This window comes from Impatiens glandulifera, chromosome 7 (assembly GCF_907164915.1).
Source record: "Impatiens glandulifera chromosome 7, dImpGla2.1, whole genome shotgun sequence".
NCBI lineage: Eukaryota > Viridiplantae > Streptophyta > Magnoliopsida > Ericales > Balsaminaceae > Impatiens > Impatiens glandulifera.
Genome location: NC_061868.1, coordinates 47139948 through 47158437, shown reverse-complemented (window position 1 = coordinate 47158437; position 18490 = coordinate 47139948). Strand labels below are relative to the sequence as shown.

General features: G+C 29.6%; 3 protein-coding genes and 1 non-coding gene across 4 annotated transcripts; 2 read left to right on the top strand and 2 right to left on the bottom strand.

Annotated features, from left to right (window-relative positions):
• Positions 1-739: 739 nt before the first annotated feature.
• On the bottom strand, positions 740-813 carry TRNAD-GUC. Its single transcript has one exon. It is a non-coding gene; the product is annotated as a tRNA-Asp (tRNA).
• A 4782-nt stretch (positions 814-5595) lies between these two features.
• LOC124910075 (pentatricopeptide repeat-containing protein At1g08070, chloroplastic-like) lies at positions 5596-7392 on the top strand. Its single transcript, XM_047450697.1, has one exon. It carries the CDS (start codon positions 5596-5598, stop codon positions 7390-7392), a length of 1797 nt encoding a protein of 598 aa, XP_047306653.1.
• Positions 7393-7934: 542 nt separating this feature from the next.
• On the top strand, positions 7935-13652 carry LOC124944386 (aberrant root formation protein 4). Its single transcript, XM_047484633.1, has 14 exons — positions 7935-8067; positions 8153-8338; positions 8409-8558; positions 8935-9007; positions 9780-9968; positions 10049-10104; positions 10340-10487; positions 11635-11694; positions 11827-12098; positions 12185-12256; positions 12332-12409; positions 12509-12685; positions 12980-13031; positions 13278-13652. Exons 1-14 carry the CDS (start codon positions 7987-7989, stop codon positions 13508-13510), a joined length of 1827 nt encoding a protein of 608 aa, XP_047340589.1. The 5' UTR covers positions 7935-7986; the 3' UTR covers positions 13511-13652.
• On the bottom strand, positions 13504-15162 carry LOC124944385 (hydroxyproline O-arabinosyltransferase 1-like). Its single transcript, XM_047484632.1, has 6 exons — positions 14702-15162; positions 14353-14625; positions 14186-14283; positions 14034-14103; positions 13779-13964; positions 13504-13714 (listed from the first exon to the last, which is right to left on the bottom strand). The coding sequence occupies exons 1-6, from the start codon at positions 15089-15091 to the stop codon at positions 13655-13657; spliced, it is 1077 nt and encodes a 358-aa protein (XP_047340588.1). The 5' UTR covers positions 15092-15162; the 3' UTR covers positions 13504-13654.
• Between the last annotated feature and the right edge of the window lie 3328 nt (positions 15163-18490).

Sequence of the window (18490 nt, the reverse complement as noted above, 5' to 3'; positions counted from 1 at the left end):
ACTGTAATATTTTTTTGAAGGGGTTTTTCTTATTTAATTTAATATAATATAAATGAAAAAGGGTTTTTTCTTATTTAGTTTAATATAAATAAAAATGAAATTAATAATTTTTTATTTAATTTTTATTCACGACTTATATTAGTAGTAAAGAAATTGTTTTGTCTAATATTTGATTATTACTCTTTTAGTGTTTGATGAATGAGTTTTTATTATTATTCAATTCTTAATTCTTAATTAATTTATTTTTGTGTTACAGGATTTTTATTGTTGAAAGAATTTTCATTGTTATATTCAATTCTTGGGATAAACAATTTTAAAATAATTAATAATTAATGTGAATATAAAAAATATATATAAAAAAGAAGAAGAAATATAGAGTTAAAATAATTAATGATGAATGTTCATAGGTATAAAATAAAATTAAAATAATCAATCATAAATACTCATATAAAAATAATAAAAAAATTATAAGAAAGATAAAAATAGAGGGTTCATTTATTAGTAATAAATGAAATAATAAATGAAAAGGAAAGAGAGAGAAAATATATTAATATTTAATTAATAAATATATAAATTGAAAAATAAAAGTTAACCATGGTTACTAAAAGAGGCTAAATGAGCCAATTTTTGATAGTACGTAGGTTTAAATGACCTTTTATTAGTACATACGTTTAAGTGAGCTACTTATACAAGTACATACGTCTAAGTGAGCTTTTTTCCTATATTAAATCCGTCGGGTCGGGACTGACGGGGCTCGAACCCGCAGCTTCCGCCTTGACAGGGCGGTGCTCTGACCGATTGAACTACAATCCCAGGAAAATAAGGTGTACAGCCTAAAAATAAAATTCTTTCTTTTTCTCTTCATTCGAACCATATAGTTTCGCTGTATTGTCCGGATCATCCTTGCCGGTTTTTACTTAGCCCTTCCTGGGAGTCGTAACGAGACCGCAGAGGGTCACGAGACCCGGGATAGAAAAAATACTAAGTGGCTGATTGTGGCTTTGGGGTATCTAAACGCTTGGCATTCTTGTTTGACAAAAACTATAGCTATAAGGTTTGGACAACCCTTACAATTATTATGATAGTGATGAGGATAACTAAATTTTATAAGAAAATATTTATGGTCAGGAAATGAGTGTATTTAAAGATTTTTTTAGCATTTAAATTATGATGACTTATAAAAAGAACAATTTACTAATATTGCGATTCTCTAATTATTATTCATTAAAATTAAAAATTTTAAATATAACAAAAAATTATCTTTAAAAAATAAATTAATTTGTATTGTATCATTCAATTTTAATTAAATATGATTGATTAATTAATTAATTAAATATAAAATAATTTTAAAATATAAAATTAATAAAAATATAACCAAACTTATAAATTATAAATTAAAAAATGTTAATACTAAATGTAATCAGAAATGCATTAAAAAATTATTTCTTGATTTTTCAACTAGTTTCATAACCAACTCAAACTCCAGCTCTAAAGTTATTTCTATACAGACTTTTTTTGTAATCTATATAAAAGATTTGTGTAATATATATAATAGATTATTGTAATCTATATAAAAGATTTGGGTAATATATATAATAGATATGTAAATAAAGTAATAAGGATATATTTTACAATATTACTCATAAAGTTGAACTAACTTATGACGACATTAATTTTATTTCATTTTTTTTTTCATTTTCACAACCATATGTATTACTTGTCTATCTCTATATATAGAGACCTGAATAACTTGAAGATTTAAATTGAAAGAAGAAGCATTTTCATAATTTTTTTTGTTATTGCTTAATTGTTTCAATTGAAAGATATGGGAAGGACTTTTTCTATTCAACTTATTGCCTTGATGGTTTTGTTAGGTATTTATTTTTTTCATTCTCTAATAAGAAATAATCTCTCACTATATATACTAGAAATTGATATAGAATTGTTATTAGTATTTTTAATTAAAAAATTATTTATGTTTGTACTACATAATTTGTAGATGATAAAATTTTGTCAAAAATATGTTTTAAAAATCTTGTCATGTATTGAGAGGTAACAAGATGCAGATATTGTTTTTTTTAATAAGATTTAAATTAAAAAAGGACTTTATTATCTTTAAGAATGGAGAATATAATTAAAAATAAATAAGTTTGGTATGATTTATTAATCTATAATTTAATAATTTTTAGATTATTAGGTGTACTATACTCATACTCGAAGGAATGTAAAGATAATGAGCCTACACCAACATGTCACTTTACCTATACATGGAAATGTAGAATGGAAAGTTTCGGATGTTCATGTGGTTGTGAACAAAATGAAAGTTTGGTTAAAAATACTTTTTGTCATTCGGGAAAAGATTGTAAGTGTGGAATATGCAATGTGGGCATATGTAAATGTGATTAATTAGGTATGTATGGTACTATATATGGTGGGATATATATATAATAAGGTTATTATGAGTTGAAGTTGCATCATTTTAAAAATACTTATGAAATATTCAATTAATGAATAAATATGTTTTATTTGAATATTTTCATTTATGTAGTTGCTATTTTAATTTTTATCTTTAAAGTATTTATTTTTTTAACAAATTAGTGTCATTACTGGCCAATCAATATTGTTGCGAAGAAATTAATGTGAAGATGCTCTCATTAGCACATACGTAAGAAATCACTTGAACGACGTTAACAAACCTAACATTTAAACATCTCAATAAATGGGAAATTGATTGAACCAATAATTAGAACACATTCACTAAATTTTTTAATGCACAAATAATATATATATAATATTAATAATGCTTAATTTTAGACTGGTTAGATTAGTGGGTCGAATGTGAATGTAAGTGATTTGAATATTTGTGTTAGACCAAAAAAAAATAAAAAAATAATTGAATTCATTCATTTAAATATAATTCTAACCCGTGATTTAACAGATATGTATTTAAAATTTAATTAGTACATATTAATGAATTTAATTATTTTTAATGAAAAAATCAATTTTTATTTTTAAAGAAAGAGCGCATCATGCGTTTAAACGTTACAAAAGTGAAGGAAAAATCAAAATAATAAATAAGAAAATAACGTAACAATTTTAAATGCAAATATATCGAAAAATTATCATCCCGTACAAACCACTTTTTTTGGATTGAAATGAACCTGTATAACATGAATTCTTTGAGACCCATCGAAAACACTTATATTTCTTTCTTTTCAGATTGTCCACTACATGATGAGGGGAATTAGTTTTTAGTCGTCCGCGATGTTGTTGTTAAAACTTCATTCATTCCATTTAACCTAGAAGTCAATAACTTTTGTTGATATATCCCATTGAAAATAAAGAAGGTTCTGTAAAAGAGTCCACATGCTCTTAGCAATGTCACAATGAAGAAGAATATAATCAATAAATTTTTCAATTTTCAAATAAATATTATATCTGCTAGCAAGATGAACTCCTTTTTCAGATGTTTAGATGTAAAGACTCCTTCATTGATAGATTCTCAACCAGAAAATGATATTTTTGATGGATTTTTTTTTCACGCCTCTTTTTAAGAAAACCGGGATGGAGTCCTTTGAAGAGACGCATGATAAATTTAGATAATTTTAAAATCGGGAAAGTCGGTCAAAAAAAACTTGTAGTCAATCAAAACATGCGTAAGAGCATCTATGAGGAGATCTCATCTCCCTTCATCTTCGATGGAAAATCATTTATTTAAAAGATTCTTCAAATAACTTGATTAGAAGAGAGATAAAAACAGTATGTCACTTTAGCCTCTTTTTACTAGAGATTTCAAAAATGTCCCGATAAGAGTCTGACAATTTTTTGTTGGAGTGCCATCGATCATTCCATAAAGTAATTTCCTTACAATTACCACTGTAAAAATGAGAATGGTGAAAATTTTTCCATATTTTAGTGATATGACCTCATAATCTATATAATTATATATTAAATATATATATATATATATATATATATATAACAACCTATTTAAAAAATAATTCGTGATATATTTAAATAAAAATAAAAATTTTATTTGATTATTTTTCTCACTTATGAGTATATATACAAAATAGATATACCTATACAAAATTATAAATTGAATTAAATAATTACAAATGGTATAGTGATTGTACACATTTCAAAATTGAGACTATGATTCGATTATAGTTTGTGCGAATTTTAGAGGGGTATTATAAAAATTAAAATAATAATGGTATATGTGATTGCAAATTTAAGAAATGAAGGGAATAGTCAGATTTTAGAAGGGATTAGAGTGTGAATTTGGGGGATTAAGGGCATGATGGTTCGAATTGAATCAAAATGCACAAATGAGGTTATAATGTAATAGATACTGACGAATCAATTGGAGTAAAATGTCCAAAGTGAGGGTAGGTATTTGGTCAATAATAATGAGTTAGATGAAGCAAAATGCCCAATGTGGGGTAAAAATTAGTCGTAAATGTTAGTTTTGGTGTTCAAAATTTTTATTATTTGCTCTTTTGAAGATCTCCTTATGGTTGTAATTACACGATATTTAAATGTCTTTCTAATAATTTTTCCTATTTTGAAAGTCTATCTTTATTTAGAAATAATTTCAATTTGAACAACTTTTTTTAATATTTTATTTTAAAATTTATTTATATAAAATGATGGTTTAAAATATACTTTAATTATATATTAACAAATTCAATAAAAAAAATGGTTCTAAACACTATTCGAGTTTGATGTGTTTCTAATCTGATCAATTTAATTAGTAATTTGTTTGTACATTTAATTTGAATTTATTTAAAATTTATCAAATAATTTTGAAAACATAATATCTACATTATTAATTCTAAAATATCAATTTTTAACTTTAACCATGATCGATGTTTAAAATATTTATTTGTATTTTATTACGACGATTATAATGACTTTAATATCTTATTGCCTTACTTTTTCTTCTAATATATTTAATTAATTCTTGCAACGCAAGATATTTATTATCGAAATAAATGTTATTACTTTTTATGATTTTTTTGATAATATATTTTGTCAAACAATTTTTATTTTTTTTAAAACGATTAAAATTATTTCATTAAAATTTTAAAAGTGGAAGGGTCAAGAATCAAAACTAGACAAATCTTAATTATGATTAGAAGATGACAATCAAACGATCTTAAAGAATCTGATTAGTAGTAATGAAACATACAAGAAAAAGATACTATAAATAAAGATTATAAATTGTATCAAATCCTAATTATCCCCGAATTTTTATTTTTATACCCACCTGATATTTTTACTAGAAATAGAGACTACAAACAATTATTTATTTATTATATATATATATTGGTTGTAAAAGCATAAAAATGATGATTTGAAAATAGTTGGTGTTCATCCTTATTCGATTCGAGAGAGCATTCTATATGTGCTCTTTAAGAAGTTAAAGGACAAATATGATTTATTTTAAAAAGTTAAGGGGGATAAATATGTTCCTTTTGCCATTTAAAGAAGTGAGTGAAGAAGAAATGAAAGAGAAGAAGATCTAGCTGACATTTCAATTCCGGCGGTGTTTGAATTCCGATCGACCGACCGACGACGAATTCAATTGGTATGAGAGCAGGTATCTACGAATCTCTCCTGGTTTTAATAGAATCATGTAAAACTCTCCAACAATTCAAGCAATTTCACGCTAAATCCACCATTCTTGGCCATTCCTATACAAACATCATCCTTAAAAAGCTATCTCCTACTTTACTTTCTAACGAAAGCCTTGATTACGCCTCACGATTACTTAGCACAACTCCGGAAGCAGATATCTTCATCTGGAATGTTATTATTAAGGCGTATTCTGTTTCGCCTAATCCAGTCATGGCTATTCATACGTACAACAGAATGCGAGAGAAGGAAAAAGTTATGTTGGATCGATATACTTGCACTTTCGTTCTTAAGGCGTGCGCTAATCTAATCGCTATAGATAAAGGTAAAGAGATACACGCAGTGGGAGTGAGACAAGGTTTGGTATTTGATCGTTTTTCACAGAATTCTTTACTTAATTTTTATATGGTTTGTGGAGAATTTGAGAATGCGCGTAAAGTGTTTGATGATTTTCAAGGGAAAGATGTTGTGTTTTGGAATTCGATGATAAATGGTTATGCTAAAGTAGGGTTGATTCATGAGGTTCTGCAGGTTTGGAGAGAAATGATGATGACCATCATTATTAAGCCTAGTGAGGGGACAATTGTGGGTATTATAACTGCGTGTATAGAGTCAAAAAAGTTCGAATTGGGGAGAGAAATCCATGGATATGTTATAAAAGAATCGACGTTAAGCAAACAAGTGAAGATTGGAGCTTCACTGATAGATTTATACATGAAAAGTGGGCATTTAGAATATGCACGCAGACTGTTCGATGAAATGCCTGAAAAGAACACAGTGGTGTGGAACTCGTTGATCAATGGGTATTGTAGAGCTGGCTGTTTGTCTCATGCTATTGACCTTTTCAGAGAGATGATCAATTCAATGGCGAAACCCGATCAATTTTCAATTTCACTTCTCTTATCCGGATGCGCACAAGACGGAGCATTCAATTTAGGAAAATGGGTTAGAGATTACGCGATTAGTAATGGGATCTGGGACAAATTTATTGCAACTTCTTTGTTAGACATGTATGCAAAATGTGGTTTTGTTCAAATGGCTAGAGAAGTGTTTGATCAGATGTCTTATAGTGAAAGGACATTAGCAACATGGAACAGTATAATCGCAGGATATGCTTCACACGGGTTTGCTGAACCTGCATTAGACTTGTTCATCAAAATGGAAGAATCTGGTATGAAACCTGATTCAATCACCTTTCTGACAATTCTACATGCTTGTGCTCATTCCGGTTTGATCGATAAAGGAAAACAATACTTTGAATCGATGAAATACAAAGGTGTGAAACTAGGAGTGGAGCATTACGGTTGCATGGTTGATCTTCTTGGGCGTGCGGGGCTAGTGAAGGAAGCGAAAGAGCTAATCGAGAGAATGGAAATGAAACCGAATGTAATTGTATTGGGTGCTCTTCTTAGTGCGAGTAGGATTCATGGTGATATTGAAACGGGAGAATGGGCTGCTGAGAGGATTTTCGAGATGGATAGAATGGATGGTGGGACTTATGTTTTGCTTGGTAATCTTTATGGGGCGAATAAGAGATTTGCAGGAAGTAAAGAATCGATTAGGATGATGATGATGGAAAGAGGAGTGAAGAAACCTCTTGGTTGTAGTTTGATTGAAATTGGTGATTGTGTTCATCAGTTTGGTGCTTCTGATATGTTGCATTTTAGGTGTAATGAAATTTACTCTGTTTTGAATGATTTGAGCAAGAAGCTCAAGCTTGAAGAAACATGTATGGTCTCTTTAATTGACTGATAGATTCATTGTGGGTGTTCTTAAGAATATGATAGATTCATTGTGGGTGTTCTTAGGAATATGATTATTTGAAATAATCAATTTTTTTATAAAAGTCAGCAGCATGATCTGGATGACAATGGGGTGGAGATTAATGCCCGAAAATTGAGGATATTTTTACTACCATCCCAGAGGGATAAAAGTGTAAATATATATATATTTTTAAAAAGACTGTTTTGTCTCTTCCATGTGAGAAGGACCATCTTTATACCATATTTTATAAAAAAAACTTTAATAAAATGATATAAACAATTTTCTTAATATTATATATATATATATATATATATATTTGTAATGTATTAAAATTTTATATTATTATAAAAGAATAAAATTAAAATTTCTTTAAAATATAAAAGTTAAATAAATATATTTGTGATATTATATATTTAATTTATTTATTAGTATTTTAGGTGTGACTTCATAGAAAATTAAAATTAATAATATACCTCGTAAATTGTCATCTATATATAAAGAAGACAATTTAAGATTTGCCGCAGTTTTTTATTTTCAACTTTTTTGCCGCAGTTTGAGATTCGCCGCAGTTACACTCCGACGATGTCAACAGCGATCGAGAGCCTTTTCCAGTCAAATGATCTTACGACGCGTCTTCAGCAAAGATTAATTTCATGCTCCGAAGTGAGAAATCTCTCTTTAAACACTGAATTAACCTTACTTGACCACTGTTTTCTAGCTTAAACTGATTGCTGATAATGATTTATAGACAATCGCATCTGGAGATTTTCGTCTTTCCGATGAATCCATATCCGAACTTGTTGGATTCCTCAATTCATTTAGCGACGCCGTTGTCGCATCAGATACAGATGATGACAACTCTTATTCTGAAGATGATGCGTTTCAAATTCTCACCGAGACTCATCGTTTCCTTGCTTCACCTTCTCTGGAACAGGTCTGTCTGACTGTGTTCGACTTTCTGAATATTCGTTTCAATTTCCATTAACGCGTTGTCCTATTTTCAGGATGTTATTGACAGGCTTGCCTTCGAGTTGCCCAAGGCTGTTGCAAGGTTTGCAAGTGTCTCGCAGAGGTGCTATGATATAGTTGAAGATGTTATCAATTTGTTTACTCAGACTTGTTCCCCACGCGACATGCTTTCTATTCTCTGTGAGGTATATCCGCGTTCTAATTCGTCTTGTTTATTTTTGTTTGCGCCAGTTCTAACAGAGGATTGTGATCTTTGCGGTCAATTCCGTTTTATATTTGGTTATGTGTAAACTATTAGTGTTGTTCAGATTCACAACATTTGATTATTCTCTGTTAGTGAAGTTTCCAAACTTCAGTTGACAAGATAATTGGTGATATGTTCTTCTGCCTATATTATCTCCTGCTTCAATTAAATAAAGAATGAACAATGCAAAATTCTTAAGGCATTGGGAAGTAGATACTACAAGCAAGAAAAATGGTTGTTAATGCATTTCAGTCATTTCATGTTTTGAATATTCTAATATTTCAACAGTCAATTAGTTTATTTTTTCATTCTTGCAGGCATTAGATTCTCCAGGGAAAATGATCACAGTTCCTAGTTATTTTGCCCCACTTCTTAATGGTATCTCAAGAGGTACCACATATGCTATATATTACTATACGAGTATCGATCATTGATTAATATTTGAACTCTAGTATTATTGCTAGGTTTTGTGCTTTTTAGTTTGAAAATGCTTTGCTTCTGGATTGGCAGTATCTTGGTTAATGGCTTTTATTTTCCACTAATTCTTCATATGTGGCTAATGTCAAATGTTGTTGGCATTCCTTTACTTGCCTGGATTCTCTCTAACTAGTATTCTCCCTTTCTTTCGCTTCTCTCAATTCCATATAAATACAATGTCTAGAATTTTCTCTATGTCAAATTAAGAACAGATATTTATAATAGAAAATTCCTCCTACCAGTGGAATGTCAAAGGATGAAACCCTTAATTCGTAATTCAAATTTCTAATCCCATGTAGAAGACGAAAGGGGTGCGTTGTTGACAGTGTTGTCTTGCATAATAGAGTACCTTCCATTGCTTTTTTTTTTAATTAAGGAAAACTAGCATCCATGTCTCCCGCTTTCAGTTGGAATCAAACCCGTGACATTTTAGTCTCATAAGCCGACTCTTACCACTATGCTACCTTCCATTGATTTATTGAATTAACATATTCATCATATCTTAGTACTTTTTATGATATGATGTGAAGCAATCATTCTATAATTCTAGGAATATATAATATCTAGATATTCCAAAATGTTAGGGTTTGATATGAATGGCCTCTTAGGACATAGGAATCTATTTCATCTTTACTAGTACTTCTTTCAGTTGACTCACACAATTAATGACTTATTTTCTTTCCAGTCTTTGTTTCCATCCAGAGGCGTCAGTTTGAGCAAATAAAAGAAGCAATCCCTGTTGTGCTCAATGTTCTAAAGTCTACATGTGCACAATTAGACGAGGATACCGAGGATGTTAAGGATGTTAAGGATCTTCTTAACAAATCAATATGCATTTCTAATTCAATAGTAGCAGTTTGTGAGAAATTAAGTGGTAAGTTGTTCGCTTTAGCTTGGATTTTGCAATATGATTCTATAGGATTCTGATATTGTAATATCAACTTTATGTAACAGGAGGCAAAGAAAATGTACTTCGTGACCTACTTCGTTTATTTGTCTTGCAAATAATGGTTGGCATTTCTCACCAATTTCTACTATTCATTTTAAGTTTCTACTTTCCTAACAAATTTATTTAGGCTAAATTGTTAAATCCTCCCAAGGATAGCTTAAGTGGTAACTGGTAAGAGTCTGTAACTAAGAGGCTTAGGTCTCTGTTTTGATCTTGTTTGAATGACTTTCCCTGTCTACATGGTAGTTGCACTGCATTTTCTCTTTTATCTGACAAAAGATTCTTCACATGTGCAGGCTCTTGTCTCTATTAGCGTTAGGGACAATGTCTCAAGCCATCTGCCTTTGGTATTGCAACTATCCCAGCTACTCAAGTACTGCAATTTGTCATATTTTGGCTTGATTACAGGGGAAAGTGATGCAATTTCTAGAAATGTGTTTGAAGGTAAGTATTCTTGATCATGGTGCATTTGTTTTGTCATTTATAGACACATTACCTGGTCTAACAAACCGGGTAACTATACTGGTTTGGATTGAATGCAGCCCGTATCTTCACTGTAGATTAGTTCTGTTTTAAAATGAAGTTGTTTTGAAATGAGTTCTTGACAAAACAAATCATGACTCGCACTCTTCGCCATTAATAATGATAAAAAATATGGATTCAGAAATACATGTCTTGATCACCCTCTCCACTTCTCACCGAAATGTCATACATTCAAAGTAGTTAATTTGATAGTCCTTATTAGTTTTCTAAAAATTCTTACTGAAAATGCTTAGAACATAATCTATCTTAGTGCTAATACTTGGAAGTTTTCTAATCCCAATATCTATGAAACTACCAAAAGTCACGGAATTAATTCTCACTTAAAATGTCTTAAGTTGAAGTGGAGGTCGTGCTAGCTTCCTGTACTAAAAAAACAAAAAAACTAAACAGTGGATTGAGTTAAGAGATCACAAATTAATACTCCTTTAAGTTTTCAACAAATTGGTAACCTTATTTTCAGGATTGTCATCAATCAGCAATATATAACTGCCTTACCTAGTTACCTCCCACATTTCATTCTCTTGGTGATTATTGATTTTTCATCCATTTTAACATGCATGTGTTACATTATTCTTGAAAATGTGGGTTTTTCTAGTATTTTTTTAATTTTATTTTTGGTTCCTGTTTCCTTTGATGACTTTTTTTAATTGCGTAACCCATGACAAATCATGTTGTGACTTATATCTAAACTATAGTATTTTGACTATTTTCTTATTTAAAATATTAAGAATGAGATGGTACATGTATTTTGATTTTTTGGTAGTGTACCTGAAAGGTCAAACATATACTTTGGTAATTCTGTTATGACAAAGGAATGATCTAGAGTCTAGACATAAATGTTGAGATTCATTGGGTCAAAAAAATATTGTCATCAAATTCATTAGGTGTGAAATGATGGAGGTCAATTTGCATTTGTAGAAACAACAATAAAAAAAATATATACCATATTCTTTATGGTCATTGAACTGAATTTGTTTGAATTATCCTCAGAATAATCACTTAATGTGTGGATGACTTTGCTTATTGATTTATTTCTCTTATTGTGCAGAGCTTGGAGATGAATATATGGGCTGTTTTTCTCATACCAACCTTGGAGCATCACTTGCAGGTTTATAGGTTTAATGCAATGTCGCTGTCTCAATCTTTTAAATTGTATTACTTTGGAGATGAATATATGGGTTGTTTTTCTGTTTCATTTTTTTATTCAGTTCTCCTTGGCTCTTGTATGTTTTCTGCACAGTTATTTGGGGCCATCAGTTCAATGAGGTTGCTCAGTCTATGAATGAAGACTTGGCTATTCTCAAGAAAGAATTGTCCAATAACCAGGCTAAAAGGTGGCAAATGCTGGGCATGTTGAGGCACATATTTTCGTGTGTCCACTTGACATGGATATTCAAGGAGTACACCATGAATTTCCTTCTATGGATTTTTGACGGAAATATAACTTATCAGTACAGTGATGCAAACATAGAGTGTTCATTTCAAATGCCTAATCTGTTTGCTTTTTTACAGGTAGGATCTTTCTATTTTCCTTAGTGGTTAGATTTCAATGTCGTTTCCTTGTTTGTTTATTTGATAATTGAAATGAAACAATTCAGGCTGTGAAGATTATTCTGATCTTTGCACCGAATAGAGAGTTAAGGAAGAATGCTTTTACTGCAATGAAAAAGGTAAAGTTATATCAGGTGGTGTTGGCTATTATTAATTTATTACCAAAAGTAGAAACAATTTTATTTCTGTTGCAGGTTCTGGCAGATTTTCCAGCTTCTCTAAGATTTGACATTTTCATGGCTTTGATTAGAAATAGCAAATCGTCTTCTATGGTATAATAATACCAATTTGATTCTCATCTAACTTACAGCTTCGATAATTTAATGTGCATTTCCAACTCTTATATTTATGGTAACATCTTCTTCCAACAGATTGCAATACTTCTTGATTGCCTTAAAGAAGAGATGCATGGAAACCATTCATCTGGGGAGAAAGCAAAGGGACCACAAAATAACGCATTTTGGAATTCAGGTGTACTTGAAGCAGTGGAGTTTGTTTTAAGGCCTCCACATGGAGGACCTCCGCCCCTTCCTGAGAATGTTGATTCGGTATTTCTCTTCTTGGGTTTCCAGTATTTAGTTTTATCTCATTTTCCTTTTCGGTACGAGTTTATTTGTCACATTAGCTAAAATGTGCGATCTAAAAAAATATGTAGCAAAATCTAATTTTTTTTTTACAAGTTTTCACTCAAATGTGTGTCCCATGGTTGAATATGGTGTTATAAATAGATATGAGGATTTAATATAAATTGATCTCATAATAAGAAGAAAGACAGATTGTTTGTTTTGAAACTGTAAACTGCTAAAAAAATAAAAATAAATTTCCATGTGTTTTTTTGACAGGTATTAGCTGCTCTTAATATGTACAGGTTCATTCTGCTATCTGAGTTAACAAGTAAGAACAGTCTCTTTCTTCTATTTCACTAAGACTAACTATATTACTTCTCTTTGTTCATTCTAAATGTTTGTTCTTGTGTTTTTTACACCCAAATGAAATAAAATTTCAAAAAGACTTGTTTATGTAACAATTAGTTGATTTGATAGATAAAGTAATTTTCTGTTGTGAATCAGCATAGTGGAGTATTTCCAAAATAGGGTTTTATCCTGTATAGTGATGAGTTTGAGTGAATGCAATGAACAGGTAACACTAACTACACTGGAGTTCTATCCCGAGACAAGTTACAAAAGGCATATAACGAATGGCTTTTACCATTGAGAGTGATTGTGACAGGCTGTATGAAAGAAAATCGAGAAGATTCCGATAATAAATTGGCAATGGAAGTTCTATGTAGTTTGAATCCAGTTGAATTTGTTCTGTACCGTTGCATCGAACTTGTTGAAGAAAGGATGAAGTGCGCAGATGCTGCTACATGAGGAATTTTATCAATCTTATCTCTGCTTACATTGATTTGCGTTTGTAATAGAAAATAGAAACACATTTTGCTCTCTGTATTCATTTGTTTAGACTAAAACAACTGTATAAACACAAACTTCTTCAGCAGCCCTTTTCGAGTTATTTTACCCACCCCAGTTGGGTATATTTTCTGTTGCTTCGTTAACCATTTTCACAAGTGTAACCTGCCATAGAACAGGTTCTCTTATTTTATGATCAACCAAAATTACACTGTCTAAGTAAACTTACCACACTTTCAGGTACACCCGGCGGTGGCAATGAAAGGTTTCTTGGAGGATAAACATGTTCGTAAGATCGCTTATCAAATCTCCACTCTCCAATCTTTCCGTAAGTTAACTTACCCTTCATATCGTAGTCGCATCCATATGTGTAATGAATGATGTACTTGTTCCCAACTTTAGTATCCCACGGAGGCTGCGTAACAAAAAGAACTAATAAAAATGTCTTGTTCATTTTAGGAATTTCAGAAGATAGAAATTTTACCTGAATCATGAAATCTTTGTACAAGGTGTTGCTAACACCATGATAAGCAGATGCAACAGCATATGCATACCTGAAACCCAATAATAATATTCATTTACAAAACCATAGGCTACAAATTTTTTCAATAAATTATAGTAATCAATCAAACTTACATCTCAAGAACCCAACCGAATTTCTTATCGGTTTCAGGGTCTTTTTTCATTGCTAACGAGACATTCATCCAAGTTTGAGCGATTTTCTTAAGGTGTTCCTATGACCATAATATGATTATTATGAGAAGAACTAACAGAGAATTTTCATATATGTATAGATGGAATACCTTTCCAACAATAACCGGTGAGTTTCCAATTGGATCAATTTTAGTAATGGGTCCTTTCTCCTCTGGAAAATATTTACGAAGTTCAGATTCATACTTTTTAGGCTCAATGTAAAAGAAAGGAAATGCAGCTCCTCCATTTGCATTTCTACATAGATTTGGAATGGGTTTCACTATTATATGATCAGGCTCAGACATCAATATATAATCCTCTTCAATCTGAGCCTCCCGAAGCCATTGAACAAATGCCCAAGGTCTGTTCAACACTACATAACCCTGTCTTAATGAAATCCCAGTCAGTTTCATCGTCATAAACAAAAGTTGAAAAAGAAAATTGAGTAACTTTCTTGACCTGATCCATCCCTTCTGGGAGAGGTTGAGCAACAAAAGTTGGGATCTGGTTCATTAAGTTGTCGGGTTTACCAGAATGAAGGATTCTGGTGAATCCGCCCATGTCAGAACCGGGTTGGTTCTTGAACTTTTGGAACCAGTAATACATAATCTGACATTGCCAGGTGTTGTAGACGGAATCTGAGGATGTTACGGCTGTGTGGAAGAGTCGGCGGTTGTTTTTGACGGCGGCGCCGGGTAACTTGATGATGATGGGGTCAACGTTGGAGAAGTTGGATGGACCGGGGAAATCTTGTTTGAGAGGAGCGTTGGACGACATTATTACGTTGTATGTGATCAGAGCTACTGAACAAACTATGATCATCGTGAAGAAGATTTTCCCAAAACCCATTTTCAGTTTTTCACCACCTCTCTCTCTCTAGGATTTGGAGAAGAAAGAAGAAGAAGTTGGCAACTGTTAAAGTCGTCTCTATTCTCATAAAGATTAAGAATTTTGTTCTTATAAAATTATCAATTTCAGTTATAATACATCTAATGGGTTGAACTTTAAGATTTACTAAATTAACTTTTCACAAATCTTATATATATAACTTTAGTCCAAGTGATGGTAAGAATTGTTTTAAGATTTAAAAGTAGTGACTTAAGAAATAAAAAGTGATAAAATAATTAATTTAGTAAGTTGAAAAATATATAGATAACAAAGTTGGAAAGAATAATTTGTCATTTATTTATTTATTTAATGGATTGAAAATTTAATAAAAAAATAAAATAAATGTTAAATTTTAAAATAAATGTACTTAGCAAAAATGATATTATTATTATTTTATTATTATTAATGAGAATAAAAATTTGAAAAGATTTGAACAAAAGATTTGAAAAAATTTATGAGTTGTTGAAAAAATAATAAATTTTTTTTTCTCACTTTATTTTTTTCGTCTTTGTGACACATTATTCTCTTATATTCCATCTCTTTATTATTCCTAGTAATATATATTCAACTTATTTTTATTATTAACTTTTTAAAATATAAATATTAAAATTGAATTGTAATTTTATACTAATGTAAACTTTTTTCTTTTATTTAAATGTAAACTTTTTTCTTTTATTTATTATTATTAATGAGAATAGACATTTAAACAAACTTTGAATACTTAAGTTATAATATATATTTAAATTTTTTTATTATAATTTTTTTAAAATATAAATATTAAAATTAAATTATAATTTTATAATTTTTCTAAGTAATTAAATTATAATTTAATGTTTATTCAGATCTAATTGAAAATTAGAATGGTGTAAATTCCAATCATCAAAATATAATGGTTTTTAAAAAAACAACTAATTAAAATTAGGAAGTAAAGAGGGTTTTTTATAAAACTGGATTAACTGGGTCAAATGTATTCTAACAATATAAATAATAAATTATTAATTATGAGATGTTAGATTTATTTGGATTTAATTCATGACACTTGATACTTGGGATATTTCTGAAATTCTTATTTTTATTTTCTAAAGTCTGTTTTTTCCCTAAAAGTTATTGATTAAGTTAACTCACAAACTTTCTTATAATTTAAAGGACCTTAAAGTTTGGATATTTAGTATTTTAAAATTTGTATAATACTACATAGCACAATTTACTAGTTCAATGATTTCAGTCCATATAGTCGAGAAAAAATAAATATAAAGACTTTATTTAATTAGATAAAAAAGATTATTATTTGAAACTTATAAAATATATTAATGGTTAGATTTATAAAATTTGAAATATAAAACAAATAACATAAAAATAAATTATAATAATAGTTCAAAATATATTGGCCTGTTGTTAGGAGTTGTTAGGAGAGGTGGAGTTTAATTATTAAATTTGTTAAGATATATCTAATTAAAAAAACATTATTTCATTTAAATGAATAATCTAATAAATATACAAAAGTATTATTTTAAAGTAAATTAAAAAAAAGATCGTAGTGCAGGAAACTAGGTTAAAATAGGGCCATTATATATTTTAACACATTTTTCCTTTTTATCTTGTATAGGATAGTAAATGAAAAGATTTAGCCTAAGATACTAAGGATAGATAAATTATACTAACCACCTAAATAAATAAAAACTTACTTTCTTAAATAGTTAAAAATATTAAATATATGTTTTATGAATATTGACCCGTTAAATCAAATTTTATGTCTTACTTTGTGTTATCTGGATATTGTTAAATTATCTATCTCTCTCTCTCTCTCTATATATATATATATATATATATATATATATATATATATATATATATATATATATATATATATATATATATATATATATATATATATATATATATATATATATATATAATTAATTTGGATACTTGGGTTGGATTGTGGTTGACCCGTTTTTAAATTTAAAACAGTTAAAAATAAAATTAAAAATGCTAGAGGTATGTTTCGAACTTGCAACCTATCAAAACAAATACAACTCTTTAACCAACTAGGCTACAAAGACTTTATATTTTAAATTCAACACCAAATTTGATAAACGCGTGACGTTTTAATATTAATATAAGTTCAACTTTTTAACTAACTAATATATAATAATGTTGAGTAAATAGATACTTGGTTCGGATTGTGGGTTGACCCACCCATAAACTTAAAACGGTTAAAAATAAAATTAAAAATATAATCTGTAATTTTTTCACGGTTTTTTATATTATTACTCGTGCAAATGCACGGGCTAAATGCTAGTATTATTAGAACCTTTATACTAATTAACATAATTAAAATTAAAAATTAAAATATATTATATATTAAGTATAAAAATAGTAATAAATAATTAACTATAATAATCAATCAAATTGAATAAAATTTTAATTAACAAATGTATGTCTTTTATTTGGGAAATTGGACTAAATAACCTTAAAGATAGGGTCATTTGCATCCGTGGTCACTAATAATTAAATTTGATCTGATGATCACTTTATTTTTTTTTGACAAAATTACCCTTTTCGCGTAACGCGAAGGGACTTCGAGAAACGCGAAGGGACTTCGAGAAACGCGAAGGGACTTCGAGAAACGCGAAGTGAATTAGGTTAATATAAATACTTAAAATTTTCATTTTCTTCATTTTGTTTCTCTCTCTTCTCTTTCTTCTCTCTCTTCTCTCTTTTTCTTTGTTCTTGTTCGGCGGCGGCGACGGCGACTACGACTATTCCCCATTAATCTACAAAGATAAGAAACCTTAACCTGAATCGATGTTTATAATACAGATTTATATTCTTATTTCCATATTTTCATTTCAAACCCTAACCCTAACTCAAATCGATTTATGTTCATGTTTCCAGTATCTCCATCTGAAAATCCTAAATAAATTTATGTTTATATTGTCTATTATCTTCATTTCAAACGATTTATATTGTTCTTAATCAAACTCTAACTCTAAATCAATTAAATCTGTTCATATTGGTTTATATTGGTTCATATTGGTTCATATTTGTTCATATTGGTTCATACTGGTTCATAGTGATTCATATTGGTTCATTTTTTTGTTCATCTTATTGTTTTTATGTCGATGATGATATTTGCAGATCATATGGGTTCTGTTTCGCAAAGTGCTTCTCGTTACGCGAAGGGCTTCTCGTTACGCGAAGGGCTTCTCGTTACGCGAAGGGCTTCTCGTTACGTGAAGGGCTTTTCGTTACGCGAAGGGCTTCTCGTTTCGCGAAGGACATACTACATAGGCACTACGAATACTAAAGGGCTGATCATCATGCAGACCGGTAATACTACATACACCCTTGGTGCTT